Below are 26,946 nucleotides of genomic sequence, written 5' to 3' on the forward strand. Positions count from 1 at the left end.
CGAAATGTAAAGCTGCCAGGCCCCGAGGGCCTGCCCGCCAGGAGGACGCACCGGTGCCCCGGCGCGGATACCGTTTGGGCAGAGAGGGCCACGTGGCCAGACAGACACACCCGGGGCTGAGGGTCTTCCCCAGGGTGGGGGATGGGGGTGCTCGCCAAGACGCGGTCCCAACTGAGCATGCTCAGTCGAGGGTCCGACTTCTGGCGCCGGCTGGTGGCGTCCCCCCAGCGCCCCACCGAGGGAGACGGAGGTCGGGAGTCATTATGGAAAAGTACAAGGTGCCGAGGTGTCCCCTGCCAGGGAGGCTCGGGTGACGAGGGCTGACGGCCTGGGGCAAACGGTCGGGGACCTGGACCTGCTGCCATCCCGAACCCCTACTGGTTTAACGGTCGCAGCCCCGGTAGAGGCTGCAGGCAAGGACCCCCTCCCCCGTCCCCCCGGCCCCGCGCCCGCCCCAGGGAGGCACGGGGACCCGTTTTCTGGCCAGTGAATGCCTCCAGCCCGGAGGGCACCCCCAAAGGTGCCCTCCGGGGTGCCCTTTGCCTCTCTGAGCCTCAGTTTACCCGCGTCTGAAACAGTAGATGAAAGTAAGGACTCGCCAGCCTTGTCTGTCTGAATGTTGAGAGAAGAAGACAGTTCCATCCTCTCCCACGGTCCGTGGGCGCGGGCTGGGTGGACAGGGCACCCTAGAGCGCCCACAAGTCGTGGTCAGGAGCCCCCAGACTCCTCGGACACCTTGGCCGCAGTCCCCGGCAGGGGGACTCGGGCCTTTCCTTGGCCCATGAAAATGCATAGGACCTGAAAAATTCATAAAAGAAAAGCTGCAGAATAAAAACAAGTGAACGTTTAATGCTCCTGTACATACTATGTCAACCTCAGGACACGTTTGACCCCGCCCTTGTAAAAATGTCATCCTTCTGAAAATAGCCTGTGAAGTAGACTTGTCTCGCTCTGCGGGGGGTGGCGGGCAGGACGGCAGGGCAGCCCTCCAGCGGTGAAGCAGGTGAGTTTCCGGGGGCCAGAGGTTGAAAAAGCAAAGTCACTTTTTTTAGGGGGAAAAAAAAAGGCTTGATTCCACACACAGGTGCAGTTTTGCTGCTCACTCTGCCACCTAAGACGAGGGCCTAAGCTCGGGCGCTCTTAGAGCAGCGTCACCGCGCAGGACGGTGTCCCTGTTGTGCCCTGAGCAGGATTCCGGCCGCTCACCCGGCTCGGGTTACAGACTCCAAAGACCCTCTGGGGCTGGAGAGCCCCTCGACCCGGGGTCAGCGCCCCCATCCTCTGATGAACGCCCCCGCGCATCCAGCCTCGCCCCGCGACCCCGGGCCCGGCACAGCACGGCGGCCATCCCGATGGGCTTCACGCGCGCACGGCAGCTGGGGTCAGACCCCAGAGCCCAGCCTGATCCGGCCGCCCTGGCTACTCGTGCTGCAGCCTCAGGCTGGGACCGGGCACCCTGCGCCTCAGTTTCCTCCGGCGTGAACACAGAGATAGCAAGAGAGGGGACCGGCATGCAAAGCGCCGGACACCGTGCCAGGCACGCGCGTGGCTGTGACTATGATTGTAGCCGTGGTGGACGGTCACTTGCTTGTCCGGACGCCCAGCTTGGAGGCGGGTGCTGGAAGTCGGAATCACACCACGAGCCCGGAGAGGGAAACCGTGCGCCAACTCTTAGACACCCGCTGGTCCTCACCGCAAATGGAAGGGGGGTGGAAGGCGCTCCGGGGCCGGCCCCAGCGGATGGGCTCGGGTTCAACCTTCAGACAGCTCCCTGGCCTCCGGGTCACTCTCTCTACCTGCCCAATGGGGCAGAGGCACTTGCTGTGCCCGAAGGGAAGTCGGGGCCGAGGAGGCTTGGGGGCCAAGCGCGCTCTAGGAGGGGAAGCAGGGCGCGATCCCCAAGACCTCTCCTTTCTGCTGGTAGATTCTGAACCAGCTGCGTCCTGGGGCCTTGGGGGTGAACCTGGTGGTGGAGGAGCCAAAAACCAGAAGCAGGCACGTGATAAAGCAGGTAGGCGGCCGTGCCCCTGGCACCCAGCAGGGGCGGGTCCCCGTCAGAGGCTCGACGTCCCTTTGTTAGAGAAAGCCCGGTGCGGCAACAGCTGGACTCCTCTCGGCCAGCAGGCCCCACACGGGAACCCAGGCGGGTGGAGGCGTGGCGTGGCGTGGGGGTGGCGTGAGGCGCCGCCGGCTTCCCCGCACACGTGACTGTCACCTGGATGGACAGGACCCACAACCACCACAACCGTTTGTTCAGGGTGGCGGCATTTCATTCAGTCGCCTGCCAACCCAGCAAAGCAGGGTCCGGGCCCCTCCTCACAGAGGCTCCGGGGGCTGCTTCGCTGGGGGCTGCCAATTTTACAAAAGGGGAGCTCCATGTGGGGTCGGGGAGCAGCACAAGGACTTGCCCAAGGTCACACAGGGCTAAGGACTGGACGCCAGACCCCTTCTCGGGCGTGGCAGGCGGCGGGGGGGGGGCAGGCCTGAGGGGACAGCGCTTTGTGTGTCCAAGTCAGGGGGCCAGGAGACCCAGGGCCCAGGGGAAGAGCGCCAGCACCTCCGGGCGGTCCTCGGTGTCGGCGGGGCACATGGGTGACGGCCGCCCGTGCAGGTGGCCGGTCCTGCTCCGCCAGGCCTCCTGCCTGTGGGCTCGCCGCCCTCACCTGCCTCTTGCTGCTCCGCTGGCCCATCGTCCCGCCTCGCCCCAGGGGACGGGGCCAGCCTGTTGTCTCGTGGGCACTTGGAGCCTTTAAAGATGGCGGTGGCGGTGGCAGTGGCAGTGGCAGTGAGGATCGTGACTGAGCCAGTGCCCGTGTGCCCGCAGGTGGAATGCCTTGACGACCATCACGCGGACGAGGCCCTGGAGGAGGTAACTCTGGGCGCCCCACCCCACCCCCGCCCGAGGATGGGACGCGGGGTGCAGAGAGCGTTCCGCGCTCTTCTGTGGAGGGATGGGGTGGCAGGGGACCGGAGGCGGCCCCTGCCCCTGCCATGACGCCGGAGCCCCCAGGCCCCAGGGGGCGCCCTTGCCTGATACGCTTGTGTGCGCCGAGGATCCGGCAGCTTGGAACACGTGTTCGCAGAGGAGATGGCGTGCGCGCGTCGGCGCGGTCCCTCGGCCAGCCTGCCACTGACCATCTTTTAAAAGGTGGTTTCAATGATAAGAATGTCCGTTGCCGTAGGAACTCGGCAGGAGGCAGAACCCTCTGCCAAATAGCAAAGAAACGGCAGGCTCTTTCACGGCCCTGACCTCCACCTCCGACAGTAGCGTCTGCACTCCGGCGACCCCGGCGTGCGCCCTGGGTGCTGCGCGCAGGCTCCGGGCAGCTTGCTTTGCTTTCTCGAATTTCACGGGGCAGCGTCGGCCGCCCTGTGCGAGGGTCTCTTGTCTGATTTCCGTCTGGAACCGCCAGCTCTCAGACCTTGCCCGCGACACAGCTCTTCGGTCCAGAGTGCGGCCGATGCACAGGGACGGGCGCAGGCCACATTCTGACGGGGACAGAGGGCCCTCCGGCGGCCCCCGAGCCTCGCGGCTTTCCACGCTTGTCCCCGCCCCGCCCTCCCAGGGGGGCGCGGGCCTGGGGCTCCGTTGCTGCGGCCCCGTGTCTGCTCCCGGCCTCCTGTCTCTTCCCACAGCACGTCCAGCCGGGGACGGGGCCCGTGGTGAGGAGGGTGTGGTGCCGAAGCCACCGCCTTCTCCAGCCGCGCCTGCCTGCCTCCCTTTCTGCTCCGCCGGGCGCTCGGCCTGCATCGGGGCTCTCAGTCCTCGCGACACCCCCGCAAGGCAGATGCCACTGTCTCCCCATTTTCAGGCGAGGCGAGGAGGCTCAGAGAGGCTGAGGAGCTCGCTGCTCCTCCAGCACAGAGCAGGGGCTGCCTGCACGTGGGGGCCGGGACCCACCCCGGGTCGTGTGGCTCCTAACCACCAGCCCGCGGCACACGGTCCTGGTGCCGGCTCGGAGCTGGGCGCCCGCGTTCCTGTTGGCCCGTGGGACAGGGAAGCAGGGACTGAGCATCCGGGTCCCGACTGCCTCCCCTCCTCCGCCCTCCCGCCCGCAGCTGATGCCACTGCTGAAGCTTCAGCACGCCCACATCTCCGTCTACCGGGAGATGTTCATCATGTGGAACAGCCAGGTGGGTGGGAGCCGACACCTGGGGCCAGGGCCGCTTGGGGGCCGCAGGACCCGCGAACCGAGCACAGAGCACCCCGCCCTGTGGACCCCCCTCGAGGGGCAATGGCAGTGGCTTAAACGGGGCAGCCCCTGACTCAGCGCTGACCGGGGCCACACGGGGGGCTCGCGGCACCTCGTCAGAGGTGCGCCCCCACAGCCTCTGTAGGGGAGGGGTTACCACCCAGTTCAGAGAAGGAACAGGAGCTAAGAGCAACAAGTCCCTCCCAGCTCCTCACCGTGGGCACCCGGCCGCGCGCCTGCGGCTGCGGCACTAGCTCACTCCGCCCCTGAGCCTGCTCTGCAGCCAAAGGCCCGGGCGCGCGTGCACCTCCCAGCACGGAGCCCTGCGGGCCTTGGGAGCGTCCCGTGCTGCCCCCTCACCTGGCTCCGGGCTCCCCCTCGGCTCCTGGGGGTCTGCGGGGCAGGCTGCGCCACCCCGAGCCCCTGGGGGCAGAGAGGCTCAGGGCTCCCCGGGGAGGCGGCCGGGTCACGCAGCCCCCGAGCCTGTGCGTCACCCCGTCGGCTCTGTGCCCTCGTCTCTCAGTTACCCTCCCCGCCGCCACGGGACTGAGGCAGGGGGCCAGTGTCAGGGCAGGCGGGGGCCACAGGCGGAGGCCACAGGCGGAGGGAAGCTGGGAGGCCTCGGGCTGAGCGAGACCCCGGTCACACGGCCACAGCAGTGTCCCCACCTGGGGCTGACAGCCCTCACTCTAACCTGGGTTCAGGCAGGAGTGGGGGCCCCGCTCACACACGCGGCCTCCCTTTTAGCCTGGGCCCTCGGAGAGGACCTGTGGGGAGGCCATCGCTCCGTGCGTTTTCTGAGCACCCGTGACTCGCCTACAGGGGCTCGGGGAAACCAGGAGGGCGAGGTCTCCCTGCGGGAGGGGGAGCGGGGCCTCCCCAGCCCCAAGCTGAGGTCCGGACCCGGTGCGCTGGGGTCCCCCTCAGGCAGGCCCACCCGAGAGGGAGACGGGCGGAGGCCGGGCCTGAAGCGGGGCGCGAGGGGCGGGGCACCCCGCCCAGGAGTCACGGCCTCCGCAGCCAAGTCCAAGCCGGGGGCCGGGGGGGCGTGTGGCTGGAGACCCGAGCAGGGGCCGCCTCGGACGGTGGCCTTGTGCCGAAGCGCCCAGCCTGGCCCCTGGGGCCAGATCTGCGGCAGCCGGCGAAGGGACCCCGTGTCCCCAGCAGACCTCCTCGCTGTTCCTCTGTTTGGTGATGGACTACAGCAAGGGAAGCTTCCAGAAGGTCATTCAGAAGAAGAGGGAGGAAAAGGCCGTCATTGACTGGGAGGTAAGGCAGGCCGTCTGGGACTCCAGGCGTGGGGGCCGCCTGGACCTTGTGGACTTCACAGGCCCCACGGTGGGGGTGGGGGGGCCCCGGGTCTGTCCGTCCTTTTCCTTGGCGTCCCCGTGGGCAGCTAGGCGCGTTCACACAGTTGTGCTCTCCCAGCCTCCCGGAGCAGGGCGCGCAGCGCGGCCAGAAGCCCGGACGGTCCGGTCGGTCGGCCCGCGGCCGACCTCTGCTGGCCCTGAAGCCCCTGTACGCGGACGTGCACCGCGTGTGGTCCTCTGTGTCTGGTTCCCCCACGGGGCCTTTGAGGCCCCCCCGCGCGGTGAGCATGTCTGGATGCCATCCCTCTCTGCGGCTGGTCCCACAGAGAGGCCATGCCGCGCCGGGGTCCGGTCCAGCGCCGCGCGTGCGGGCGGCGGCCAGCGGCCAGCGTGGGGCTCTGACGGAGGAGGCGGCGCCAGGCGTGGCTGGGGTGTTTGGGGGCCCAGACGCTCGACTTTCCTGGAGAGACTCCACGGCGAGGGGCGGCCGGGCCCCTCCGTGCTCCCAGCCGGCTCGGCCGCCCCGCCCCGGGTCTCACGGCCACCGCCGCTGGAGGCTTCCGGCTCCAGGTCCTGGCCCGCAGTTCAGCAAGTCAACCACTTTTACTGTAGTGAAAAATGACGTTTAACTTTAGTGATTAAGCGTAACCACAGTGAGCGCTTCCTGGCCGTGGGGAATCTTCTTTTGTATCCGTTCAGGTCTTGTGTCTCTTTAAACCCCAGCTTGCCTGTCGTTTCCTGCTGGTTTGTGCAGGTTCTTTATGTGTCCTGGGCGCTGGTATCCAGAGTCCTCTCCCCATCTGTGGCTTACCCAGTCCTCTTTCTTTTTAATCCTTACTTAGTGAGTTGAGAGAGAGAGGAAGGGAGGGAGAGAGGAGAGAGGGCAGCGCCGGCTTGTCCGATTTGTTTGTGCCCTCATCGGTCGGCTCCCGTGTGCGCTGTGACCGGGACCGAACCCGCAACCTTTGGGTGCTGGGGTGACGCTCCGACCAACCGAGCCCCACCAGCCAGGTCCCGGCTCTCTGCCTTAACCGTGGGCGTTCTTCCTCGCCGTGACGTCGGCGTACCCGCCCTGCACGTTCGCGGGTGCCCCAGGCCCTGCGGGGGAGCCTTTGCTGCCCCACGGCCATGTGGTCTCCTGAGCGAGGTCCCCGTGGCATTCACATTTAGGGCTACGATCCACCCCGAATGACCCCTGCCTGCGAGGGCTCTGGGTGCCCCTGTGTGCAGCACCCCGCACCCCTGGCCCGTGCCCGCCGGCCAGGGCCCCAGGGCCAGGCCCCAGGCGAGAGGTGGGACCTCTGCAGCCCAGAGTGTCCTCAGGAACCGTCAGAGATGCCGACCTGCTCTCATGGGGGCTGGGGGCGCCGGCGGGGGGCGCGGGAGGAGGCCCGGGGTCCTGCGCACCCCGCCTCTTACTGACACCCCCGCGTGGAACCCAAGGGACGCGGCTAGAGCGTCGCCGCCCTGCAGACGAGCTGCCTCTTGTTTCTGATGCAGAATGCTTCCAGAACATTCCCCGTCAGGGCCCTGTTCCCTGTGATGGCAGAGAGGTGAGCCCCAAGTGGGCACTGGCGACTTCGGCCTCTCTGCCGCCCACACACAAGGCCCCCGGTCACGGCCGGGGGGTGCTGTGGGGCCCCCGGCAGCCTCTCGTGGAGACGGGTGCGGGTCCAATGCCGACGACGTGGCTTCCCGGCGGGCGGAGCCTCCAGCACTGGCACCTCTCACTCTTTCCCCAGTGGATGCACAACGTGCTGGGCCAGGTGCTGGACGCCCTGGAGTACCTGCACCAGCTGGACATCATCCACAGGTGACTGGGGCCAGGGCGCTTCGGAGCGACGGCACCGCGTCCCCGGGGCCACCTGTGCCCGCGCGCAGGACCCCGGGGGTGGAGGGCGCGCCCCGGCGCAGGCAGCCAGGACGAGGGCGGGCAGCTGTCCAGCGTGCCTGCCTCCCGGGCATGGCGAGACCGTCACCCCCACCCCCTAAGCTCCAGTGATTCACCCTCCCCGCGCAGCTTCGCAAAGGGCAAGATGGGCGGGTTGGTTCTAAAGTACAGGGAAGGGGAGCAGATAGCAGCGCGCCCAGGACGGAGATTAAGCCGCGTGGCCTCTGACCCCTGGCTGCGACCTGCCAGCAGCCCCGCCTCCGGGACCCGGGGTCTGAGGGGCGGGAATGGCGGCGGGTGGATCCGTGTCGTAGGTCCGGGAGAAGGGGAAGACCGCGTGGACCGTGGGCAGGAAGGGAACGCCCAGCTCGGGGGCGACGCCAGCGGCCGCTGCTGCGGGGACTGTCCCCGCCGAGGGCCGGGCTCGGGCCTGGCAGGAGCCGCAGCAGGCCGGGGCGGTTTCCCGCCGGCAGCTGGCCGGTTCTCTGCGATTTAAAACAACTGGTTGTGTTTTCTGTTTATGGGAGACGACATTTAAAAAGTGGGGTGCAGAGAGGCCTCCACTGAAGAGGGGGTGCGGGTGGCTGCGTGGAACCGGGCGGGGCAGGGAGTAAGGTTCAGGGCGCACGCCAGCCCCGCGGGCGGGGAGCCAAGGTGTCCCCTCGGTTGCAGGAACCTCAAGCCCTCCAACGTCGCGCTGGTCAGCCGCAACCACTGCAAACTGCAGGACCTGAGCGCCCAGGCGCTGATGACCCACAAGGCCAAGTGGACCGTCCGGGCAGAGGAAGGTGGCCGCACCCCCGCCCCTGCCCGGGGCAGCGGGGGCTGGGGAGCAGTGCGGGCCGGGCCTTCCAGCCGAAGCGGGCTGCTCGGAGTCCGCGGGGGCGGGGCCGCTCCGGGGGCCGGAAGACCTCAGACCTGTCCCGGCCCCGCCGGTCCCCACGCAGGCTGACGTGGGCTCCGACCCTGCCTGGGTTGAAACTGAGCAGAGTCCCCGCCACGGGGGAGGCATGTAGGGTCCACACAACCCCCAGAAAATGCTGACCGTCACAGGGGGCTGGCCACCACGGGAACCTGACATGCAGACACGGAAGGCGGCGGGGGGCCGGGCGCTAACTTGACCCAGGGGGTGGGAGAGGGGGGAATCCGGGGGCGCGAGCCCCCGACCTCTGAAAAGACGACGGGGTGAAAAGGGAGCTGGGCTTAGCCTCTCACGGCGTCGGGGGAGGAGGGAGCCACGGTGCAGACCCCAGGGCCCGGGAGGCGGCGCTCCCGGCACCGACCTACGGTCATTATTGGTGCACAGAGGCCGGATGGACAGACTGACAGGGGAACGGGTGGGCGGGCGGGCGGGTGGGGGGATCTGCTGAAGCGTGGGGGGCAGGGGTCCTTGGCACCCCCCGCTGTGCCGTTGGGCCGGAGAACAGAGCCCCAGAGAGGCAGGGGCTGTGTTGGGCCTGTCAGCACCCGCAGCCGGACCCAGGACTCTGCTCGGTTGGCTCCGCGTCTGGGGTTCAGGTTCAGAAACCAGGGCGGGGCCCCCGGGACTTTGCCCCCTGGTCCTGATATTTAAAGGGGCAAGATGTGCCCCCGCTGGCGTGGCTCGGAGGGCGGGGCGTCGTCCCGCGGGCGGAAGGGTTGCGGGTTCAGGTCAGGTCGGGGCACAGGCCTGGGTTGTGCACCAGAGGCAGCCTGTCGACGTCTCTCTCTTCCTCCCTGTCCCTCTCTAAAAAATAAAACCTTTCAAAGAGAAAAAAAATAGAGGAGCACGATGCTTCCAGAGGGGCAGACATGAGCCTCCATTGTCCGGCGGCAGCCGCGGAGCCGGGCAGCCTCCCGGGAGACCAGGGCCGGGGCCTGCTGGCCGGGGGCGGGGGGCGCAGGGGTGCCTCTCCCTCCCCCGGCCCGCAGACGGCTGCCCTTGCCTCCCCCAGTAGGGCGGCGACGGGCTCACTTCTCAAGCCGCTGCCGCCTGGGGAGCGCAGGACTCACGCCCCCTCTCCTGCCGCAGACCCCTTCCACAAGTCCTGGATGGCCCCCGAGGCCCTCAACTTCTCCTTCACCCAGAAGGCCGACATCTGGTCCCTGGGCTGCATCATTCTCGACATGCTCAGCTGCTCCTTCCTTGGGGTGAGGCCCGCCTGCCCACCGTCCCCCAGACCCCACGCCCGCCACCCCGAGGCTGGCGGCCCCAAAGCCGAGCTCTTGGCGTCCGCCTCCTCCCGCCCTGGCTCCATGCCTCTGCGGCGGCGGGAGACCCCGAGGGCCCCCCACCCCTGCCGTCAGCACCTGGCCCTCCAGGTGTTCTCATTGCTCCTGGTAGGTGAGAAAATGGACTCCACGTGCACCAACCGGCCTGTTTTGAGCTTAGGATGCATTTGGCAGCAAGCGGCGGGAACCGGACCCACGCTGGCCGCCTGCGGGCTGGTGGGCGCGGCTTCCCCAGTGGGGCACCCGCCTCAGCCCCAGCCGCCCCCTGGTGGGCAGAAGGGGGGTTGTCCCCACGGCCCCAGCCCAGGGAGATGCCGCTGGCTCCACTGTGTACCTCCGCTCCTCCCAGAGGGGCTCTGGGGTGCGGGCCGTCTCTGGGCACGCCGGAGGGCAGCAGCCACGCCGTCCCGCTCTGCTCGCGTGCGCTCCGCCCGCGCCCTGGCCGGTGTTCATTGCCCATCTCCTCGCAGGCCACGGAAGCCATGCTGCTGCGCAAGTCCCTCCAGAGAAGCCCAGACGCCCTGGGGGGCGTCCTAAGGACCGTGCAGGAGAGGCGGGTCCCCCACTCCAAGACCTTCTGTTCCCTTTTGCCCCTCATGCTGCAGACCAACCCCTTGGAGAGAATCACAGCCAGGTGAGCTCGGGCCTGGGCCGCCTTGGCTTCCTCTTTCTCCACATTGTTTTGCGTGCGCCCCCCCATCGCCTACCGTGGGTGAAGGCCCCGCCCCTGCCACGCCGCCACAGAGCCTCCAGGGCTCCCATCCCCAGTGCCAGTTTATGCGCACGCCCTTGAGGACAGACGGCAAGGCACACTTCTCCATGCAGCGAGGGGCGCAGGGCCCGAGGACCCGGCGAATGCCCGTTTTGTGAAAATGAGAAAAGGGAATCTATGGCGCCAAAGCCAGCCCAGGTTGCGTGCGCCTTTTACCCCGCAGCTGCAGGAGCTGGCTGCGGGCTCATCGTGTGTTTTCACGGAGGAAGGGTCCCCACAGGGGACGTGCGGGGGCCCAGTCCCGCCCACCTCGGCCCCGCTGGCGGGAGCCCCTGTCCCTCCTGGAGGTGGGTCGGCCGGAGCGCCGGCCGGACACACCTGTGACATGGGAGAGACGCTGCCAGGTGGAGTCCAAACGGGACGGCGGGGTCCAGCGTCCGGCCGCGCAGTCGTCCCGAGAGCCCCGAGACTGCCGGCCGCCTGTCCGAGGGAGAGCCGCACGGGCCGGGTCACGGGCTGCATCCCTCTCCGCAGACACGTCATCCACCGCGCCTTGGAGGAAAGCAATTTCAGGTCCCCGAGCGTCGCCCTGATGCTGGAGAAGCGGGCGGTGCCTGCGTTCATCTCGGACATCCTGTTGGAAGGCCACGTGGCCAGCATTTTAGGTGATTGGGGGGGCCCAGGCGGAGGGCACCATGGGGCTGCCGGGTCTTAGCTCCCGAGGGTCAGTGCCTCCCCCGCCGCCCAGCCCCCTGGGCAGCTCCCGCCGCGGGGCTGGCAGGCGGGGCAGCTCCAGCCACCCTTCCATCCATTGCCAGCATGCCCCTGGCTTTCAGGGGCTGCAGCAGCGCCCAGCGCCCTGGCCCGAGCCCCCTCCCCTGTCCTTCCTGCTGCTGAGGGCCCCCCACCACCATGCCACCCCTCCAAAGGCCCTGCACTGCGGCCCCCACACCCGACGCAGTGGCTCCAGCGTGGTCCCCAGGCCGCGGCACCTCCTGCGTGGTCCCTGCTCACCCAGAACCCCGGGCAGCAGGCGCCTCCCTGCAGGGGGAGAAAGCGTGTTGCGACCTGACCCACGCAGGTCTCAGTCACCTGGCCAGTGCGCGCCCAGCACGCAGCACCCCCGGACGCAGCACCCCGGGGCGTGTGCAGGGCCCCCCCCGCGCGCCCCGGGCTCTCCGGCTCCCGGTGTAGTGGCTGGCACCCCAAGGTCTGGAGGTCATTCAAGTCCCAGGGCAGTTCCGCTCGCCCGGCCCCCCGTGTCCCCGTGTGGGCAGGCTGCTGCCCCTGCTCCACCCGGGTCTCCATGGGCGCCCCGCCTGCCAGCGGCGGTCGTGTCCGCGGAAGGGCGTCCACGAGGCGCTGGCTGCTCAGCTTCCCCGTTTCTTGTGCTCAGGGGCTTCAGAGGCAGAAACCCGCCACCCGCTCGCCGAGCGGCCTTGAGCCTCAGTTTCCCTGTGTGAAGTAGGGATCCTGGCAGGACCCCCCAACGGGGGCCCAGACAGGCAGGGTGGGGGGTCTGTCGAGCTGGCCATAGGACAGGGGTCTGCGCCTGCGTCCGGGGACCGCGGTTCGTGTCTGGGGCGGGGTTGTTAGCGATGAATCCAAGGCGGAGGCCTGCTCTGCACCCCCCACCCCCACCCCGACCCCGACCGCCCAGGCGGCAGCAGGGGGCGGGGGGGGGGCAGCGGGGAGAGCTCTGGGCGGGGCCGGGCCTGCCCTCAGACTCGAGGCCGGCGTGGCCTGGAAGGGGGCCGACAGGAGCAGCACCTGCAGCCCGACCGCCTGGGCCCGGGAAGTGGGGCCCGGGCCGTTGGGCAGATGAACAGGCAGGCGCCCCCCGCCCCGTGCTCCCTGCAGAGGTCATGCGGAACTTCCCCAGGCGGCCCGAAGTGCAGCTCAAGGTCGTGGACAGGCTCCTGACGATGCCCGACAGCCAGCTAGGTGGAGACCCCTCCGCTCCGCGCCCCCTCGCCCTGAGCTCTCCAGCACTGTCCCTTACACCCCTGGGGTTGGGCTCTGCCCCCGGCAGGGCCTGTGTCCCTCGGACCTGCTAGGACGGGGCAGGCTGCAGTTCTGTGTTGCCGCTGTCACCTGGGTGGGGTGGGGGTACGGGGCTTGGGACCCAGGCCGTTGCCCGTGGCCCCCGCTCCCCCGAGTCTCGTGGCCGCGGAGGCAGATGGGCACCGCGTGCAGCGACCCCGCTGACCGGCCCGAGCGGTGGCTCACGTCCTGCCCGGGGAACCGGCGCTGCTCTGCGCGCTCCACGCGGGCGCGGGTGCTTCCGCAGGTCACACCCCTGGGGGTTCAGGGCGCAAAGATGTCCCGCTTTCGTGGATGCGGCAAATCGCCCTCCACGGATGCGCTGGCTCACCCGCCTACCAAGAGGGCGCGTGAGCCGCTCTTTCCCCAACCCTGTCTCTTAGGAACGAGTATAATCTTATTAACTATGCTAAAACATGGTTCCCTAAAACCTATCCACTCAACCTCTGTCACAGCAGCTGGAGGGTGGCCCTTATCCATCCGTCCGTCCCCTCCTCAGCGGTTCACCTGTTCACTCATCTGCCCGTCCCCCCACTATCTGTCCGCCTGTCTGTCCCCCACTCATTTGCCTCCTTCCACAGAGGCCGGGCCCTGTGCTGCGGCCACAGAGACCTCGTTTTGGCCCTTTGCCTGTTCCTCCCTCCTTCCCTCCCTCCCTCGTTCCCGGGGACCCCTCTGGAGCCAAGCGTGGCCAGGCTAGAGTCCATGGGAAGGGAGAATTTTCCTTCCTGCAGAAAACTGCGAGGCTGCTGGGCCCCTTCCCACAGTGGCCTTTCCTGCTGCCCAGAGCCACACCTGCCTCAGGCCTTCCCCGGCGCTGGCACTTCAGGCCTGAGAGGGAGGGACCGGGAGGGGAGCGGCAGTGGGGAGCCAGTGGGGTCAGGGTGGACCCACAGCCGCTGGCCCGCCCGCCCTGCCTCTCGCCCCTCGGTGGTGCCCAGCACAGCACGGCAGGAGAGCCGGGGGTCCCTCCCGGGGCCAGGGCTCCGGACAGGCAGGCGGCCCAGAGCGGCGCTGCCCTGTGTTCATGTTGGCACGCAAGCGTGGCTGGTCCCAGCGCTGGGGCCCGGAGAACAAGACGCTGGGGCAGCCCCACGCCAAGCACGGTCACCCTGCCTCGCCGCCCCCCTGTCCGTGGGGCCTGTGCGGGTGCGGGGCGCCCTGCGGACGCCAGCCCTCTCTGGCGCCCCAGTCTGGCCCACACCCCTCCCACCCCCGCCGCTCAGCCACGCCTGCTCGTGCCGCTGCCCTGCCAGGTCTGCCGTGGCCGGCGGAGCTGGTGGAGGCGCTGCTCACCGTCCTGAAGCAGCATCAGAGCATCGTGGACATCCAGCTGAGCGGCTGCTCCCTGCTGCTGCGCATCCTGGGCCAAGGTGGGCGCTCGGCTGGCCCGTCGCCGCTGGCTGCGCGGGCCAGGCCGGTCCTCCGCCCCGGGTCCCCACCCGCTCACACAGCACGCACCGAGCACCCATGGGGGCCTGCCCCGTGTCGGGAGGACCAGGACGACCTCGGCCTCCCGCACGGGAAGCACGGGGAGGGGCGGGCCCGCATCCTAGCCCCCCAACGCCCCCCGGCCCCGCCGGCCGTCCCCAGCACTGGGGCTTCTCCCACTGGTCCCAGCAGCGCTGGTGCAGAGCCCGGCCGCGGAGGTCCCGAGGGACAGCTCGCTCACCCCCGTCCTGCTGAGCATCCTGCGGAGCCACCCAGAGGCCCCACAGCTCACGGTCAAGGTCTACAGCCTCCTCACCATCGTCTGCAACCGGGGTGTGTCTGCCGCCCACCTGGGGGCCGGGCTAGTGCCCGGGCAGGGCAGCGCGGGGCCTCTGGTCGGGCTGTCTCACCCGCGCGCCCTGTCCCCTCTCCTCCCCTCCACAAACGTGCACGGGTGGGGGTGGAAGGCGAGGGGGTGGGCAACGAGGGTGGGGGGCAGTGCCCGGGGCTGCGCGCCCTCCCCTCCTCCCCAGCCCCACGTCGGGAGCCCGGGACCCTCACCGGGTGCCCGGGCGGGGGTGGGGGCGGGGCGATGGACTGGGTGATTTGCCCCCGCCAGCGATTCCGCTGTGGGGAGGGGGCAGGGCACCACGGGACAACAGGGGTCCTGCCGGGCGCACTCATCCGCCGGGACGAGCGCGACCCCAGAGGCTCAGGCCGGCTCCGGCTCCGTGGCCCGGGAGGCAGGGCTGGGTCCTGTGGACAGAAAGTGACATCGGCAGGGCCCAGCCCAGTAACGGGACAGGCGGTGCTGGGACCTGTGGTCCGGGGGGACGCCTGGGACCGGCCTAGCAGGGCCCCGTCCTGTAGGGGGCCCGGGGCTGCCGCCCGGGGACGCGGGACAGCGCACGGTGGAGGCGGTGCTGGGGGCGGGGCCCCCGCGCGGTCCTGAGCTCGGTCCCCCGGCAGAGGGCGCTGCGGAGGAGCTGCGGAAGGCGGGGCTGCTGGAGCACGTGGTGGAGCGCCTGGGCACCTGCTCCGGGGACCGGGACCTCGGCCTCGCGGGCCTGGGCCTGCTCTGGGTGCTGCTGGTGGACGGTGAGGGCCTCTCCTCGGCCTGTGCCTCGTGCTCCTCAGGACAGGCCGCCGCCCGTGAGGGGTCCTCAGGAGCCAGGGGCAGAGGGAGAGGCAGGCGAGGGTGGTCCCTCCTGGGGCGCCCCCAGCTCCCACGGCCGGGGGTTACCCCACCGCCCCTGGCTTCGGAAGTCAGCCTGCCCTCCTTTGTGAGTCAGAGGGGCTCCAGCCAGGAGGCGCGGAACCCAATTAGGATGGATGCAAAGAGGCCCACGCCAAGGTGCACCCTTACTAGAAGGCCAAAGGTTAGAGAGAGAGAATCGTAGAAGCCGCAAGAGAAAGGCCGTTGGTTGCGGGAAGGTCGCCAGGCGGGGGGGGCTGTGGGCGAACGAGCGAAGGGTAAGGGGGTTCAGAAGCGCAAACGGCCGTCGCAGAGCAGCCACGCGGGGACGTAAAGCGCAGCGCGGGCAAAGCAGCAGCCGAAGAGCTTGTGCGCACGGCCCACGGGCACGAACGCGGGCGGCGGGGTGGCCTGAGGGGGTGGGGTGATGGGCGAGGGGCCCACGGGGGAGAAATCAGCACGACTGTAACAGCACAGTCAATAAAGCAGAGTAAGGAAAAGCAGCGGGCCCGGCGGGGGGGGGGGGGGGGGGGGCAGGGGAGCAGAGCCCAAGGGGCCGCGCCCACACCCAGGCCTCCCTGGGGACGAGAGCCCCCGCCCCGTCACACGTAGCCTCCCTGGCGGGCTGGAAAGCCCCCTAGCCACCTCACACCTTGGAGGACAGCCGTCCCCCCGCCGCCCTGCTGTCCGGGAGGGGGGGGAGGCAGAGCTGGGGTCCCACACACAATGCTGCCAGCCCCCAAGTGAGGTGTCCCCTGCTCCGCCCTGTCCCGGCCCCAGCCGACCCTGGGAACAAGGCCTCCTTGGAGAAAGCCACGGCCCCTGTTGTGGAGGTGCTGGCCGCCTACCCTGCGGACGTGGAGCTGGCCGAGGCCGGCTGTGCGGTGCTCTGGCTGCTGTCCTTGCTGGGTGAGCCTCCCGGGGCCCCGGGCCAGGGGGCGGCCCCGGGCCCACGCGGTGACAGGCCACGCCAACCCCCCCGCCCCTGCAGGCTGCATCGAGGAGCAGCGGCTGGAAGAGGTGGTGTCGCTGCTCCTGCAGAGCATCCGGCTGGGCCAGGACAGGGTGCTGCTGGTGAACAACGCCTACCGGGGGCTGGCCAGCCTCGCCCAGGTCTCCGGTGAGCCCGCGGCCGGCGGGAGGCGTGGGCAAAACGTGAGGGGTGGCCGCTAGCTGTCCCTAACGGGAGCAAGGTCCCCAACATGGAAAAGGAAGACCATCTGGAGCCCCATCCTCCAGAAGCTGCCGTGGAGACCGACACACACGTTTGTCACTTTTTCTCTTGCGACCTTCCCAGCCTCTGCACCCATGAGCAGGGACACCGGTGCCCCACGCACCTTGCTGACCATGGCCGCCCGGGAGACAGGCCTGTCCTGGCTCCCCCCGCAGGGCACACACCCGCCGAGTCGCCCCGCGCAGCCCGCACAGCAACCTTGGCAGCCCCTCGGGCCTGGTTGTGCGGTGCTCCCGCCCCTGCGGGGTCTGCACAGACCAGGCCCCCCGGCATGTGCACAGGCCTGGCCTGTGGCCCAGCCTCCCTGGCAGGGGCCTCAGGAGGGGGCGGGCCCTCTGCGCTCCCGGGAGAGGCTCCCCTCTCAGACAGAGGCACTCGGGCTCCAGGCTGGCCCCCAGCCCGCCCAGGCGCCCCCAACTGCTGTCTGCCAGAGCGAGCCCCGCCCTTGTGGGACCGGAGCGGAGGCCGAGGTCCTGGGGGCCAAAGGGCCAAGCGGGGCTCGCAAGGGGCAGGGCTGTCAGAATCCAGTGCCCGGACGCCAGAGCGGAGCTGGTGAGAATGGGGCCTGGCCACCTCCGCAGACTGTCGGTCTCCCCCAGGTCCCAGGAGGGTCTGACACGTCCTCTGCGTGGCGTCGCTGGCCTCGCCCACCCTGCCGTGCACCTGGGGGGTGGGGGCTGCGACCGTGAGGCCCCCAGGCAGCAGGAGCCCGTCACCTTGTGGGCCCGGGGCCAGCCCCCAGCTCAGGGGCCCCGGGAGGCTCACCCAGCAAGGACAGGAGCTGCAGCCGGTGCGGCCCCAACAGCCTCAAGGCCCGGTCCAGCCGTCACCCTCGCCAGAGGGCACGGAGGCACAGGGGGTGACTGGCTGCCCCCTCCCCTCACCCCCAGAGCTGGCGGCGCTGCGGGTGGTGGTGCCGGAGGAGCTTGGCAGCGGCCTGGACCTCATCCGGGAGACCTGCGCGCGGCACAGGGACGACCCGGAGGTGGTGGAGAACGTGAGCCGGCTGCTGGCCCGGCTCGCCGCCTACCGTGAGCGCCGCCCGGCTGGCAGTGCTGCCCCTCCAAGGGCCGGGGGGTGGGCTCAGGTGGCTGCCCCCAGCTCTGCCTGGTGGGAGGGATGCAGCCCTGTCCTGCAGGCCACTCCTGCGAAGGAGCTGCAGAGCAGCGCGCGGGCTGGGCTTGGGGCCCCGGAGCAGGGCAGAGGCCTCGCGCGGCCCCAGGACCCTTGCTGTGCCCGCAGGGGACACTCTGTGTGAGCTGGCGTCCAGCGGCATCGGGGCCCTGGCTCAGGAGATCAAGGGGCGCTTCTCCTCCAGCCTGGTGCGTGTGAAGGGACCCCGCGAGCCAGGCCCCACCCCCACCCCACGCCCGGGGGCTGAGCCGGGCTCAGGCAGCAGCGCCTGGGGTGGCTCTGCGTCTGTGTGCTAAGGAGAGGGCAGCCAGACCCCTTCGAGGGAAGTGGACTGAGTCACCGAGTAGCTCCTCGGGGCCCCCAGGCTGCCCACGGGGAGTGACCGCGCATCTCTCCCCCCCCCCGCAGGAGCTGGTCTCCTGCGCAGAAACGGTGCTCCTGAGGCTGGAGGAGGCCGGGCTGCTCTGCGCGGCCGGGGGGCGTCCGCCTCCGCCTCCGCCTGAGGATGCAGCCACCTCGCCCGGAGCCCCCCACCAAGGACCTTCTCCTTAGAGCTGGGGGGAGGGGGGCATGGTGCTGGGTTCCTGTTGCCCCATAAGCCCCGGCCCTGGCTGGGTGGGTCAGGCGGCCACACTGGACATAGCAGCCCTTCCAGGCCATTCTAGACAAAGGAGAGAAACAGGCTCTACTGCAAGTAAAAACCTCCTTTATGGCCAACTGCTTCCTCAGTGGGCTCGGCCCCCTCGGTGCCTGTCGGGAGGTGCAGGGAAGCCTTGGGCTTCACGCTGTCGGCTCGGTGCTCGTTCTCTGGGGTCCAGGGCCAGGCCCTCAGAGCCCCGCATGGCGGTGCCCACGGGAGAGGCGCCGCCTCAGCGTGTAGCTGGCATCGCCATGTGCGGGGGCTCCTGGGGCCCCGACTCGTTCAGCTCGGCAGGCAGTAGGGGCGGGGACAGAAGGGCACAGAAGTCTCCTGGTCCAGAGCCGGCTGCAGCAAACTCCTGGGCGGGGCTTGGCCCGGCTCACGCGGACACAGGCCCGGGCCCGTGTGAGTCTGGCAGTGATGGAAGGAGGGGCCCAGAGGGCAGGGTGGTGGCAGGAGGGCAGCGGCACAGCCCCGCCTCCCGCCCTGACGCCCTGACGCCCGGGCTCAGCCGGGCGCCTCTGCGTGGTCCCCGCGGGCCACTGCCCCAGCGGGACCAGGGCTCAGACGGAAAGGCCCGAGGGAGGCGGCTGTTCTCGGCGGCCCCACCCCCGCCGCCACAATTCCGTTGCCACTCCCGGGAGATCTGCTCTGTCTGCGGTGTGGTCACAAGCGCCTGTGCACGGGGACGCGGCTGCGGGGCGGGGCAGCATCCGTCCGGCTGCGGGGCGCTGTGGTGGCGGCGGGGGGCCTGTCCCGGGCCGCGCGCTCCCACTCCCTCTTCACCATCACGTACAGCCTCATCGCCGCCTGCGCGTCCTGAACCTGGGGGGCCCCGCAGGTGACACGCACGGCCACGGGACAGACACCGGGCGAGTCACGGGGGAGCCGCGCAGGGGCGGCCGGCCAGGCGGGGTGCGAGGCCGGAGGCCACAGCACGGGCCCGGGTGCCCCACCCTGTGGGCCTTCCCCCACCCCGGGCAGGTTTCTCAGTGCTGCGCTTGTAGCGTGACCCACGGAGTTTCGCCCTTTCTGAGCCCACTGTGCCGGGTCACGTTTTACGGCCTGGTAGGTGGCACGGTGCTGCCGCCGCCGGGTGGGGCCCGGCCTGACCCCGAGGACTGGCCCCTGGGCCCACTCACCGAGCAGTGCTCCGCCTGCTGCACCAGGACCCCCAGGATCCTCTCCGCCAGCAGCTTCAGGGACGGCCTTCCGCTCTGCGGGGACAGGGGACGGCACACGGCCACGCTGGGGGCACTGTCCCCCCGAAGTGACCATCACTGGACGTGCCTGCAGCCGGTGGCGCTTGCGGGCGGCTCGCCCTGGGGCAGGCGCGGGGCTCGGCGCCGCCCTGCTCTCCTCAGAGGCCCAGGTGGACTCCGCCGGGCCTCCGTCACGCCCGCTTTTGCGTGGCCTCAGGACCCTGCTCGTTAAGGTTCCTTTCAGTTGGGTTAAAGAAAAGATAAAACCCCTTTAGCCCACAAGGCGGCCCCCGGGGCCAGGCAGGGGCAACTGCGGAGCCAGCAAAGCCACCTCGGCATAGGGGCCCCAGGGGAGTACCTTCACTTGGCTCTTGAAAGGTTTGTATTTCTGCGTGTCTCGAATTTTCTTTTTCGGATGATCGAGAAAAAGAACCTGGAAGAAAAGACCAGGGCGGTGCTGTCATTTTTGGCTGGTGGCCGTGACCCCTTTTTTTCAAATGACCGCTTACGAGGAATTCCAGTATCACGCATACACACAAAAAGGAACTGCTGTGAATTTGAACGCTGAAAAAAATTCTCACGATGACTCAAGACAACGCCCGGCTCCGGCGGCTGCTCTCCTCTGCTGATGCCCCTGCCCGCCGTGACCCGTCCGCTGTCCTGTCCTCACCCCCTTCCTCACCCAGGGCAGACCCCCCACCCCCCGCCACGGTACTTGCTCTTGGCAAACAGGCCTCTGCCTCACACCCTCCCGCGCAGCTCCGCGGTCACCCGTTCTGCGCCCGCACCGCACACAGTGGACGGTCACGGGACCGAGCCAGCGGCGCCCCGCCGCAAGAACCCCATTAAGAAAAGCCGTGCACCGGAGCCTGGGCCGCGACCCGCGACCCAGCAGCCAGCCTGTCCTCGGCCCGCAGGGGCACCGGTGCCACACGGGGGGCGGGGATGGCAACGGACGGGGCGGTGGGGGCGCCTCAGGGGCAGCGCCGACCACAGAGGCCCTTCGGGGGCCGGGCGGCGGGCTCCCGCAGGCCAGGGCCGGCCTCAGAGGCGGTGGGGACCGGCGGCAGCGGCCCCTGAACTCAGTGTTCCCCGGGCGCCACGGAACACGGTGTGCATGGCTCGGCCGGGCAGGCAGGCTCCGGTCCTCCTCAGGACGGACCCTCAAGGAGCAGAGGCTGGAGGCCATGCACTCGGAGCTTGCTTGCTGCCGCCACTGGCCACCCCTCCACCGCAGCAGCCGCCGCGAGGGCTCCGCTTTCGCCGGGTGAGGGCGGCAGAGACTGGCCGGGCCACGTCCCTGTGCGGGTGCTGCAGCAGGGGGCAGGGGCCTGCACCCTGTCCCGCTGGCACCCAGCTGTCCTGGGTCAACACCGTGGAGGCGGAGCCTCGGTCCCACCACCTACGGACATGCCTGAGGGCCCAGCCCCGTTTGAAGGACTGAAGGGCTCTAACGAAATGCCTGGCCTCGCCCTGCCCCCGGCTACCAGGCACAGGCGGGCGGGGGAGGGGGACACACGCACCTTCAGGTCATTATGTACCGCGTGGCCAACGAGAATGCGGCCCTTCAGCATCTCTGCCACTTCTTTCTGAACAACTTCAAATTTTTCTCCTGAAATCGAACCGAAAAAGCAGTTCTGAGTAACAGTGAGTCGTGGCCGCTCTCCGGGTGGAGCCCTGGGGCCGGCAGGCTGAACTCTGGCCCAGGACGCGGGCCCGCTATACCCCAGGCCCATGTGGCTCACACTGTGGGACAGTGGCCGTCTCCCCCGCCCCCAGCCGGGCACACGGCCTGAGCGCCACCAAGTCGGCCAAGACCAGGCTGGTGCTTTCTGTCCCTCCCCTCGGGGACCAGCGCAGCCCTCCGTGGCCGCAGATGCGGGAAGCGTGGCTCCGCCCTCAGGCCCTGGCTGCTGCCGCAGCGCATGCGTTGGGGCTGCTCCCACCCCCTAAAGGGAGGGGGTGGCGGCACCCTGCGACCCCGCCCACCGTGACCCTCCAGCAGGCCTGGGGTGCGCGGAGCCGTTTCCCGCACGGACAGACCCGGGGTGCCGAGAAGGGGCCCCATGGCTGTCCCCACACAGAGCAGGGGCCTCGATCCCTGAATTTCTGGGATCTCCGCCGCCCCGCGGTCCCCAACCTCACGTCCGACGCCTCTCTGCCCGCCCCCAGCCCACCCGCAAACCCGACGTGGCCCTCGGTGTGTCCGCAGCTGACCACACGCAGTCGCCGCCTGACCCGGCCACCAGCCACACACACCTCAGCCTCCCTCTCCGCCCTCGGGCCCCAGAGCCCACCGCTGCGACAGCCACAGCCAGGCCGAGCCTGCTAGAACCTGAGCAGCCCAGGCCCCTCTGTGCTCGGCCTTCCCATGGCTTCCCAACGCTGTCAGAAGCCCCCCAAGGCCCTGTCTCACCTCCCGCCCCCGAGTGGCCTCCAGCTCGGTCCCCGCCGCCACGTGACAGAGCCACGCAGGGACAGCACGCTTGTCTTCGGGCGGGGGGGCTTGACAGCACCGAGACCCAGGCCCTCCAGCCCCCCAGCCCCGGGCAGGGACCCACCCCGCTGCAGGTGCTCCGGCCGGATGCCGCTGACCGCCGTCCTGTAGTCGGTCACGGGCCGGGCCGGTCTGATGTACTTGTCGTAGACGCACTTCCCGTGCTGGTTCACGATGGACACGCGGGCGGCGACGCTCTCCTCCCCCGCGGGGCCCACGCCCACCATCTCACAGTCCAGGGCCACGGCTCTGGTCAGGCTGCGGGGCGGGGGGCCGGGGCCCCAGTGAGCGGCGCGGGGCCGGAACGGGTTCGGCAGCACCAGCTCTCACACCGGGCGTGGGGGGTGCCCAGCCCATCGGTGCGGAAGGCGGCTCCCCCAGAGGCCCCCCGCCCCCCGCCACGCACCCTCTGAAGGCCTGCGGCTTCTCCAGCGCCATGCCGCTGCCCCGCCCCCCCAGCCGCCGCCGCGCTATCCGGGCTGCCTCCGGGCCTCCGGCCGCCTCGATGTCCTCCGGGTCCACGTCGTCGAACCAGATGTCCTGTCTGAAAGGCAGAGGGGCAGGCTGACCGCGCCGCTGGAGCGGAAGCCCCTGCGGCGCGGCCCGCACGTGGGCGCTGCTGCCACCCTGGTGGCCGGCCACTGCCTCTCACAGCTTTTCTGCTGAGGCAGAAGACGCACTCGTCATGGGGCATTTCGGGACTAGAGCAAAGGCGAGCGGCACGAGACAGGAGCGTGCAGCCCCCGCTGAGGCGCAACGGCTAAGCCCACGTCTCCTGTTTCCCTACAGAGGGATGTGCTTGCGTGTCGAGCGCTGCGGAGACGCCGATACAGCCAGCAGCAGGGACGCGGGCACGCGGGGCCTGCCGCCTGTCACGGCCACAGCTCCACGCCGGGCCCCACGCCCACGCAGGCGGCGAGCCGCGTCCTTTGGGCTCGGGCTGAGCATCGCTTCCTGAGAGGCCCCCCCGCCCGGCCGAGGGGGCCGGCTCCCCGCCGGTGCTCACACCCACAGCCCTGCCGAGGCGGTCGCCCCAGTGCGCCATCCGGCTCCGCACGTCACCGTCAGCCTCTGCAGGGCAGGCCTGCGGCGGCTGCTCTCTGTCTGCACAGCGTGCGGGGCACAGCGGCCCGAGGCAGCCTCTCAGACGGCTCCGCCCTGCGCCCGCGCAACATGCTGCCCCCAGCGGAGCCGACTCTCCCTGTGGGAGTGGCCAGCGCAGGACCCAGGGAGCCACCGCGGGGCACTCAGCATGCCCTGTCTCATCCCCGCCCCGACAAACACCACAGATGCCCCGGGGCTGGGGGTGGGGGACATCGGGAACGTGCCCCAAACCACCCGACCATCAAGACACAGGAATCGGCCTCGAGGCCAGGTCTTCCCCCGTCCGGCTGGGCCGCGCCCCCTACCTCCCACTCCCCCGCCACCCCGCTCGCATCCTGCCTTGTTCTAGCAGCACCAGGCAGTGAGCCAAGAAACAGAGCCTCAGGGCGGTGATGCAGAGGCTGCGCGAGGGGCCGGCTCTGCCTCCTAAAGGAGCCGGGCCTTAGGTGCTGGCTGTCCTCAGCGCGATGGCGCCCGAGGCCAGCGGCACGGGCCGTGCCAGGCACCACGGGCTGGTCCTCCTGCGGGGACGCTGGCACTTACTCGGTGGGCGGGGCTGGAGTCGAGGCTGCAGCCACTGCCTCCGCTTTCCGCTTCCTGTGTTTGAGGTCCCCTTGGTTTGTAGAAAGGTCGCCATTGGTCCTTCTCTTGGTTCCCTTCTGGCTGTGCCCCACGCCGCTGCCCTCTGTGGGTGGTGCCGGTGCTGGCGCCGCCAGGCCTGCGTCCTCCGCGCCCGCTGCGCCGGGCCTGGCCTTGCCTCTCTGTCGCAGGGCTGGGGGCTGTGCCCTGGAAACCGCCTGAGTGGCGACAACGGGCTTTTCCGGGGCCTGCGGTTTCTGCTTCAGCAGCTACGGGGACCCAAGATGAAACGCACAACTTTACCTTGGATGTCATGCACAAGCAACTGGAATGACTTACACATGTATAGGTACATGCGCGCACACACTTACACCCCCCCTCCCCCATCACATCTGGTACACGTCCTGGTGACATCCCTGAAATTCGCTTGCACGCGGCCTGGAGACAGGCCCCGGCTGTTCTCGTCTTTCTCGCCTGTAAGTTATGGTGCATGGCTGGCAAGCTCAGCTCCGTGCCTCGGCTGCCCGGCGAACAGGTGAGCAGGGGCTCCGGCGCCCGCGGGAGCACCGAGCAGCCTGCCTTCACGTCGCGGTAACTCGAGCTCATGTTGGAGGAGCTGCCGCACGGCTCGGGCCCACAGGCTGGTGCCCAGGAACCGCCCACGAGGCTGCCCGGCCGCCTCCGGCGGGAGGGGACCCAGAAGACCTACGTTCCCGGATGCGCTCGACAGAGCTCACCGTTTTCCCACCAAGCCCCGCTTCCACTCAACTGTGCTTTACTCTCCTGAGACCAAGAGGCAGAGTCGCAGCTCCGGAAACCCAGGTGGGACCCTGGCGGGCCCGCGGGGGATTTTGTGGGTCCTGTTTGTCAAGACAGGAGCCTGCTGCGGCCTTCCACCCTGAGGTGCCACCCAGCAGGTGAAGAGGCTCCAGAACAGGCTCCAGAAAACTGTCAGAGAGACCCTGAAGGCCCGCAGCAGCCGCAGCACACGCTCACGCCCGCCTGTGGGGCTCGCACCCCCGCCTGCAGAGCACTAGCTGGGTGACGTGGGCCAAGTGCCTCCGTTCTCTGCCTCAACTGCCTCATCTAGAAAACCAACAGCAGCAGCCGACCCCAGGGGTGGTGGGGAGAACTGGGGAGCAAAGCGCAGGGACCGGCGCCCAGCAGGGAGTAACCTCCCGGTAGCGCTGCCCACTGACGCCCGGAGAGGCGGTGCGGGAGCCCACATCCAGGGCAGGGGTTCAGCGACAGACTCCGGTCCTGCAGACCCAACCGCCTCCCGGATGATTTAACCCTTCTGGGCCCGTTTCCTCGCCATCAATCGGAGCGGACACAGGCGGTCTGCCTCACAGCGCTGGCGTGACTGTCAAACGCGAACGCGCGCCCGATGCTTAGCGCCCGCGCCTTTTAAGAGCTCAGATATCGGGGCAGCTGTCGTCAGCTACCAGCTACCTAAAAACCCGCGAGTCGGCTTGCTGGGGTCCTCTGCTTCCCGTCCCTGCTGTTTGCCTGCCCAGCAGTTGGCAACCTCCCCGCAGGCCCCTTCTCCTGAGAACGGCTGTGTGTCCAGTCCGCCTGCAAGGCTCGCTTTCGGGGCCCCACGGGTCGCGCTCCTGGCTTCCGTCCGCGGAGCCGGGAAAGAGCGCTGCCCCAGCCTTACCTCCTGCAGCGCCTTCCAGTTCTGGGAGAAGTCCTCCGGGGCCTTCGGGGGTCGCAGCGCAACCCTGGGGTCGCTTCCCGGTATCCTGCTTACATTCCCCGCTTTGTTTTTCCAGAACCTCTTCTTCTTTTTCTTTTTCCGTGTTCGCTTCTCGACAAGCCCTGGCTCAGCCGCGGGGTCGCCAGGGGCGCGCTTGGGGGTCGGCCCGTTCGCCTTCGCCTTCGCCATCGCCATCGCCAACCGACCTAGGGACTGAGCAGAGCGCGGCGTCCAGACCTAGGCCGGCGGCAGACGGCGCCCCGCCCCGCCCCGCCCCGCCCGGCCCCTGCGCCCATTCTGAGCGCACTGTCCCCGGCTCCGAGCTCTGACAGCCGACTCACCACAGAAGGCGCCACGGGCCCCCCGCGCCGGGCAGCGAATCCGGAAGCGACCCTTCGCGGATCTAGACACGTGCGCCCCGGGCCCCCGGAAGTGCTCTCCCTTCCCCGACCCACCGGAAACCTGGCCCTCGCCTCTAGTTCCGCGCGGCAGGGAGCAAGGAGGGTTCTTTGCCCGCGCGGGAAAAGGGTCGCCGACCCAGCGAGCGGCATTCGGGGTCAGCGACCCAGCGTTGGGTTAGGGTTAGCCCGGGGGCCCACGAGAGCCGGGATGGGGACGAGAAACGCAGGCGCCGGAATGGAACTGGGGGGCCGCTGTCGGTGTAGCACCGCGTCTGGGCCGGCAGAGCGGCGGGAGCAGGCGGCCGCGAGGGGGCGCGAGCGGCCAGGCCTGGGGAGCCAGAGCCGCTCCCGTCCAGCGCGGCGGTTCCCAGCTCAGCCTCTCGGCATCTGCCCTAGGGAGTGGGGAAACTGAGGCCCAGGGGCGGGAGGGGGACCCCCAGGTCACACGGCCTGGTTCCGCAGAGCCATAGGTCTGCAAAGGCAGCCCAGCGACCTCGCATAGTAACAAAGTGTGATCAGGGTTGTTACCTGTTTATTACTTTATGTTACTAGAAGAGGAAACCGCTCGCCCTCTGTGCCTGGCCCGACAGCACCTTCACAGACGGCGCAGATCAGGCCTCCACCCGCCTAAGGTCGCCGCCCGAGGCTCTGTGCGTGCGAGGGGCCTTCTCGGGAGTACAGATGAGAACGCAACGACGTATTTGGGGATGACGTGAAGACGATAAAATGAGACGCCGTACAGATGACAGGGGGAAGGTATCCGCACGAGATGCAGGACACGCAGGGAAGGCGGAGTTTCGGATGAAGGATTGAATGCATCCCACACAATGGTGGCAATATTTGAAATTCAAGTTTATTTGAGAGTCACATTTAACTGGCTGTCTTGATTTTTATTTTCCAAGTGTGGCAAGCCTTCCCTGGAGGGCCACTTAGACGGGGTCCTGAGGGAAGGCCCCTTTGGGGAGGTTGCATTGGAGCTGAAATGCGGAGGCCTGCCAGGCACGGGGGACGGAGAGAGGCTGGCCTGGCTGAGGCCGTGTGAGCCGCGGCGGCTAAGGGCCTCGGAGGCTGCGGGGAGGACTTCGGATACATAATCTTAAGGGCGAAGGGACGCGGGGGTTGCTTGTAGCAGCAGTGACGCAGCCTGACTCGAGCTACGAGAAGGGCACCGCCGCGGGGCGAGGGGTGTGCCGGGGGCGTCAGGGAGGGGAAGCGCGGGCCAGCGAGGAGCCGACCGCGGAGGCCCCGCCAGGCCCCAGACGGGGCAGCGGGGCTTCGGGCAGCGGGTCAGCGTGGGCCGCAGAGGCGGAGCGCGGAGCGCACGGCACTCCCTGGGGTGGAACGCCCGTGGGAGACGAAGGGGGATGGGGCGGGGCGGGGCGGGGGGCGCCTGGGCAAGGAAAGCGAGTGGGCCCAGAAGGCACAGAGGCGGCGTCCTCCCTCATCGCCGAGGACCAGGAGGGGACAGGG

General features: G+C 69.3%; 2 protein-coding genes across 3 annotated transcripts; one reads left to right on the plus strand and one right to left on the minus strand.

Moving 5' to 3' along the window:
* The first annotated feature begins 263 nt into the window (after window positions 1-263).
* STKLD1 (serine/threonine kinase like domain containing 1) lies at window positions 264-17,906 on the plus strand. The gene is made up of 19 exons (XM_054584715.1): window positions 264-278; window positions 1,925-2,011; window positions 2,825-2,869; window positions 4,060-4,134; window positions 5,361-5,462; window positions 7,246-7,316; window positions 8,067-8,182; window positions 9,406-9,524; window positions 10,076-10,239; window positions 10,852-10,982; window positions 12,178-12,261; window positions 13,617-13,733; window positions 13,984-14,124; window positions 14,761-14,889; window positions 15,767-15,895; window positions 15,978-16,106; window positions 17,111-17,251; window positions 17,463-17,542; window positions 17,763-17,906. Exons 1-19 carry the CDS (start codon window positions 264-266, stop codon window positions 17,904-17,906), a joined length of 2,019 nt encoding a protein of 672 aa, XP_054440690.1.
* A 143-nt stretch (window positions 17,907-18,049) lies between these two features.
* Window positions 18,050-25,503, minus strand: REXO4 (REX4 homolog, 3'-5' exonuclease). Of its 2 annotated transcripts, XM_054584783.1 has the most exons (9): window positions 25,417-25,503; window positions 25,037-25,288; window positions 23,341-23,645; window positions 22,100-22,237; window positions 21,758-21,951; window positions 20,720-20,808; window positions 19,555-19,629; window positions 19,137-19,211; window positions 18,050-18,819 (listed from the first exon to the last, which is right to left on the minus strand). In XM_054584783.1, the coding sequence occupies exons 2-9, from the start codon at window positions 25,268-25,270 to the stop codon at window positions 18,661-18,663; spliced, it is 1,269 nt and encodes a 422-aa protein (XP_054440758.1). In that variant the 5' UTR covers window positions 25,271-25,288; window positions 25,417-25,503; the 3' UTR covers window positions 18,050-18,660. The 2 variants fall into 2 exon arrangements, with proteins under 2 accessions (XP_054440758.1, XP_054440759.1); XM_054584784.1 differs by lacking the exons at window positions 18,050-18,819; window positions 19,137-19,211 and adding an exon at window positions 19,267-19,433.
* Window positions 25,504-26,946: the final 1,443 nt, after the last annotated feature.

Source organism: Pteronotus mesoamericanus, unplaced genomic scaffold (genome assembly GCF_021234165.1).
Source record: "Pteronotus mesoamericanus isolate MK-2021 breed Mesoamerican mustached bat unplaced genomic scaffold, CSHL_Meso_final contig_78, whole genome shotgun sequence".
In the NCBI taxonomy this organism is placed as follows: Eukaryota; Metazoa; Chordata; class Mammalia; order Chiroptera; family Mormoopidae; genus Pteronotus; species Pteronotus mesoamericanus.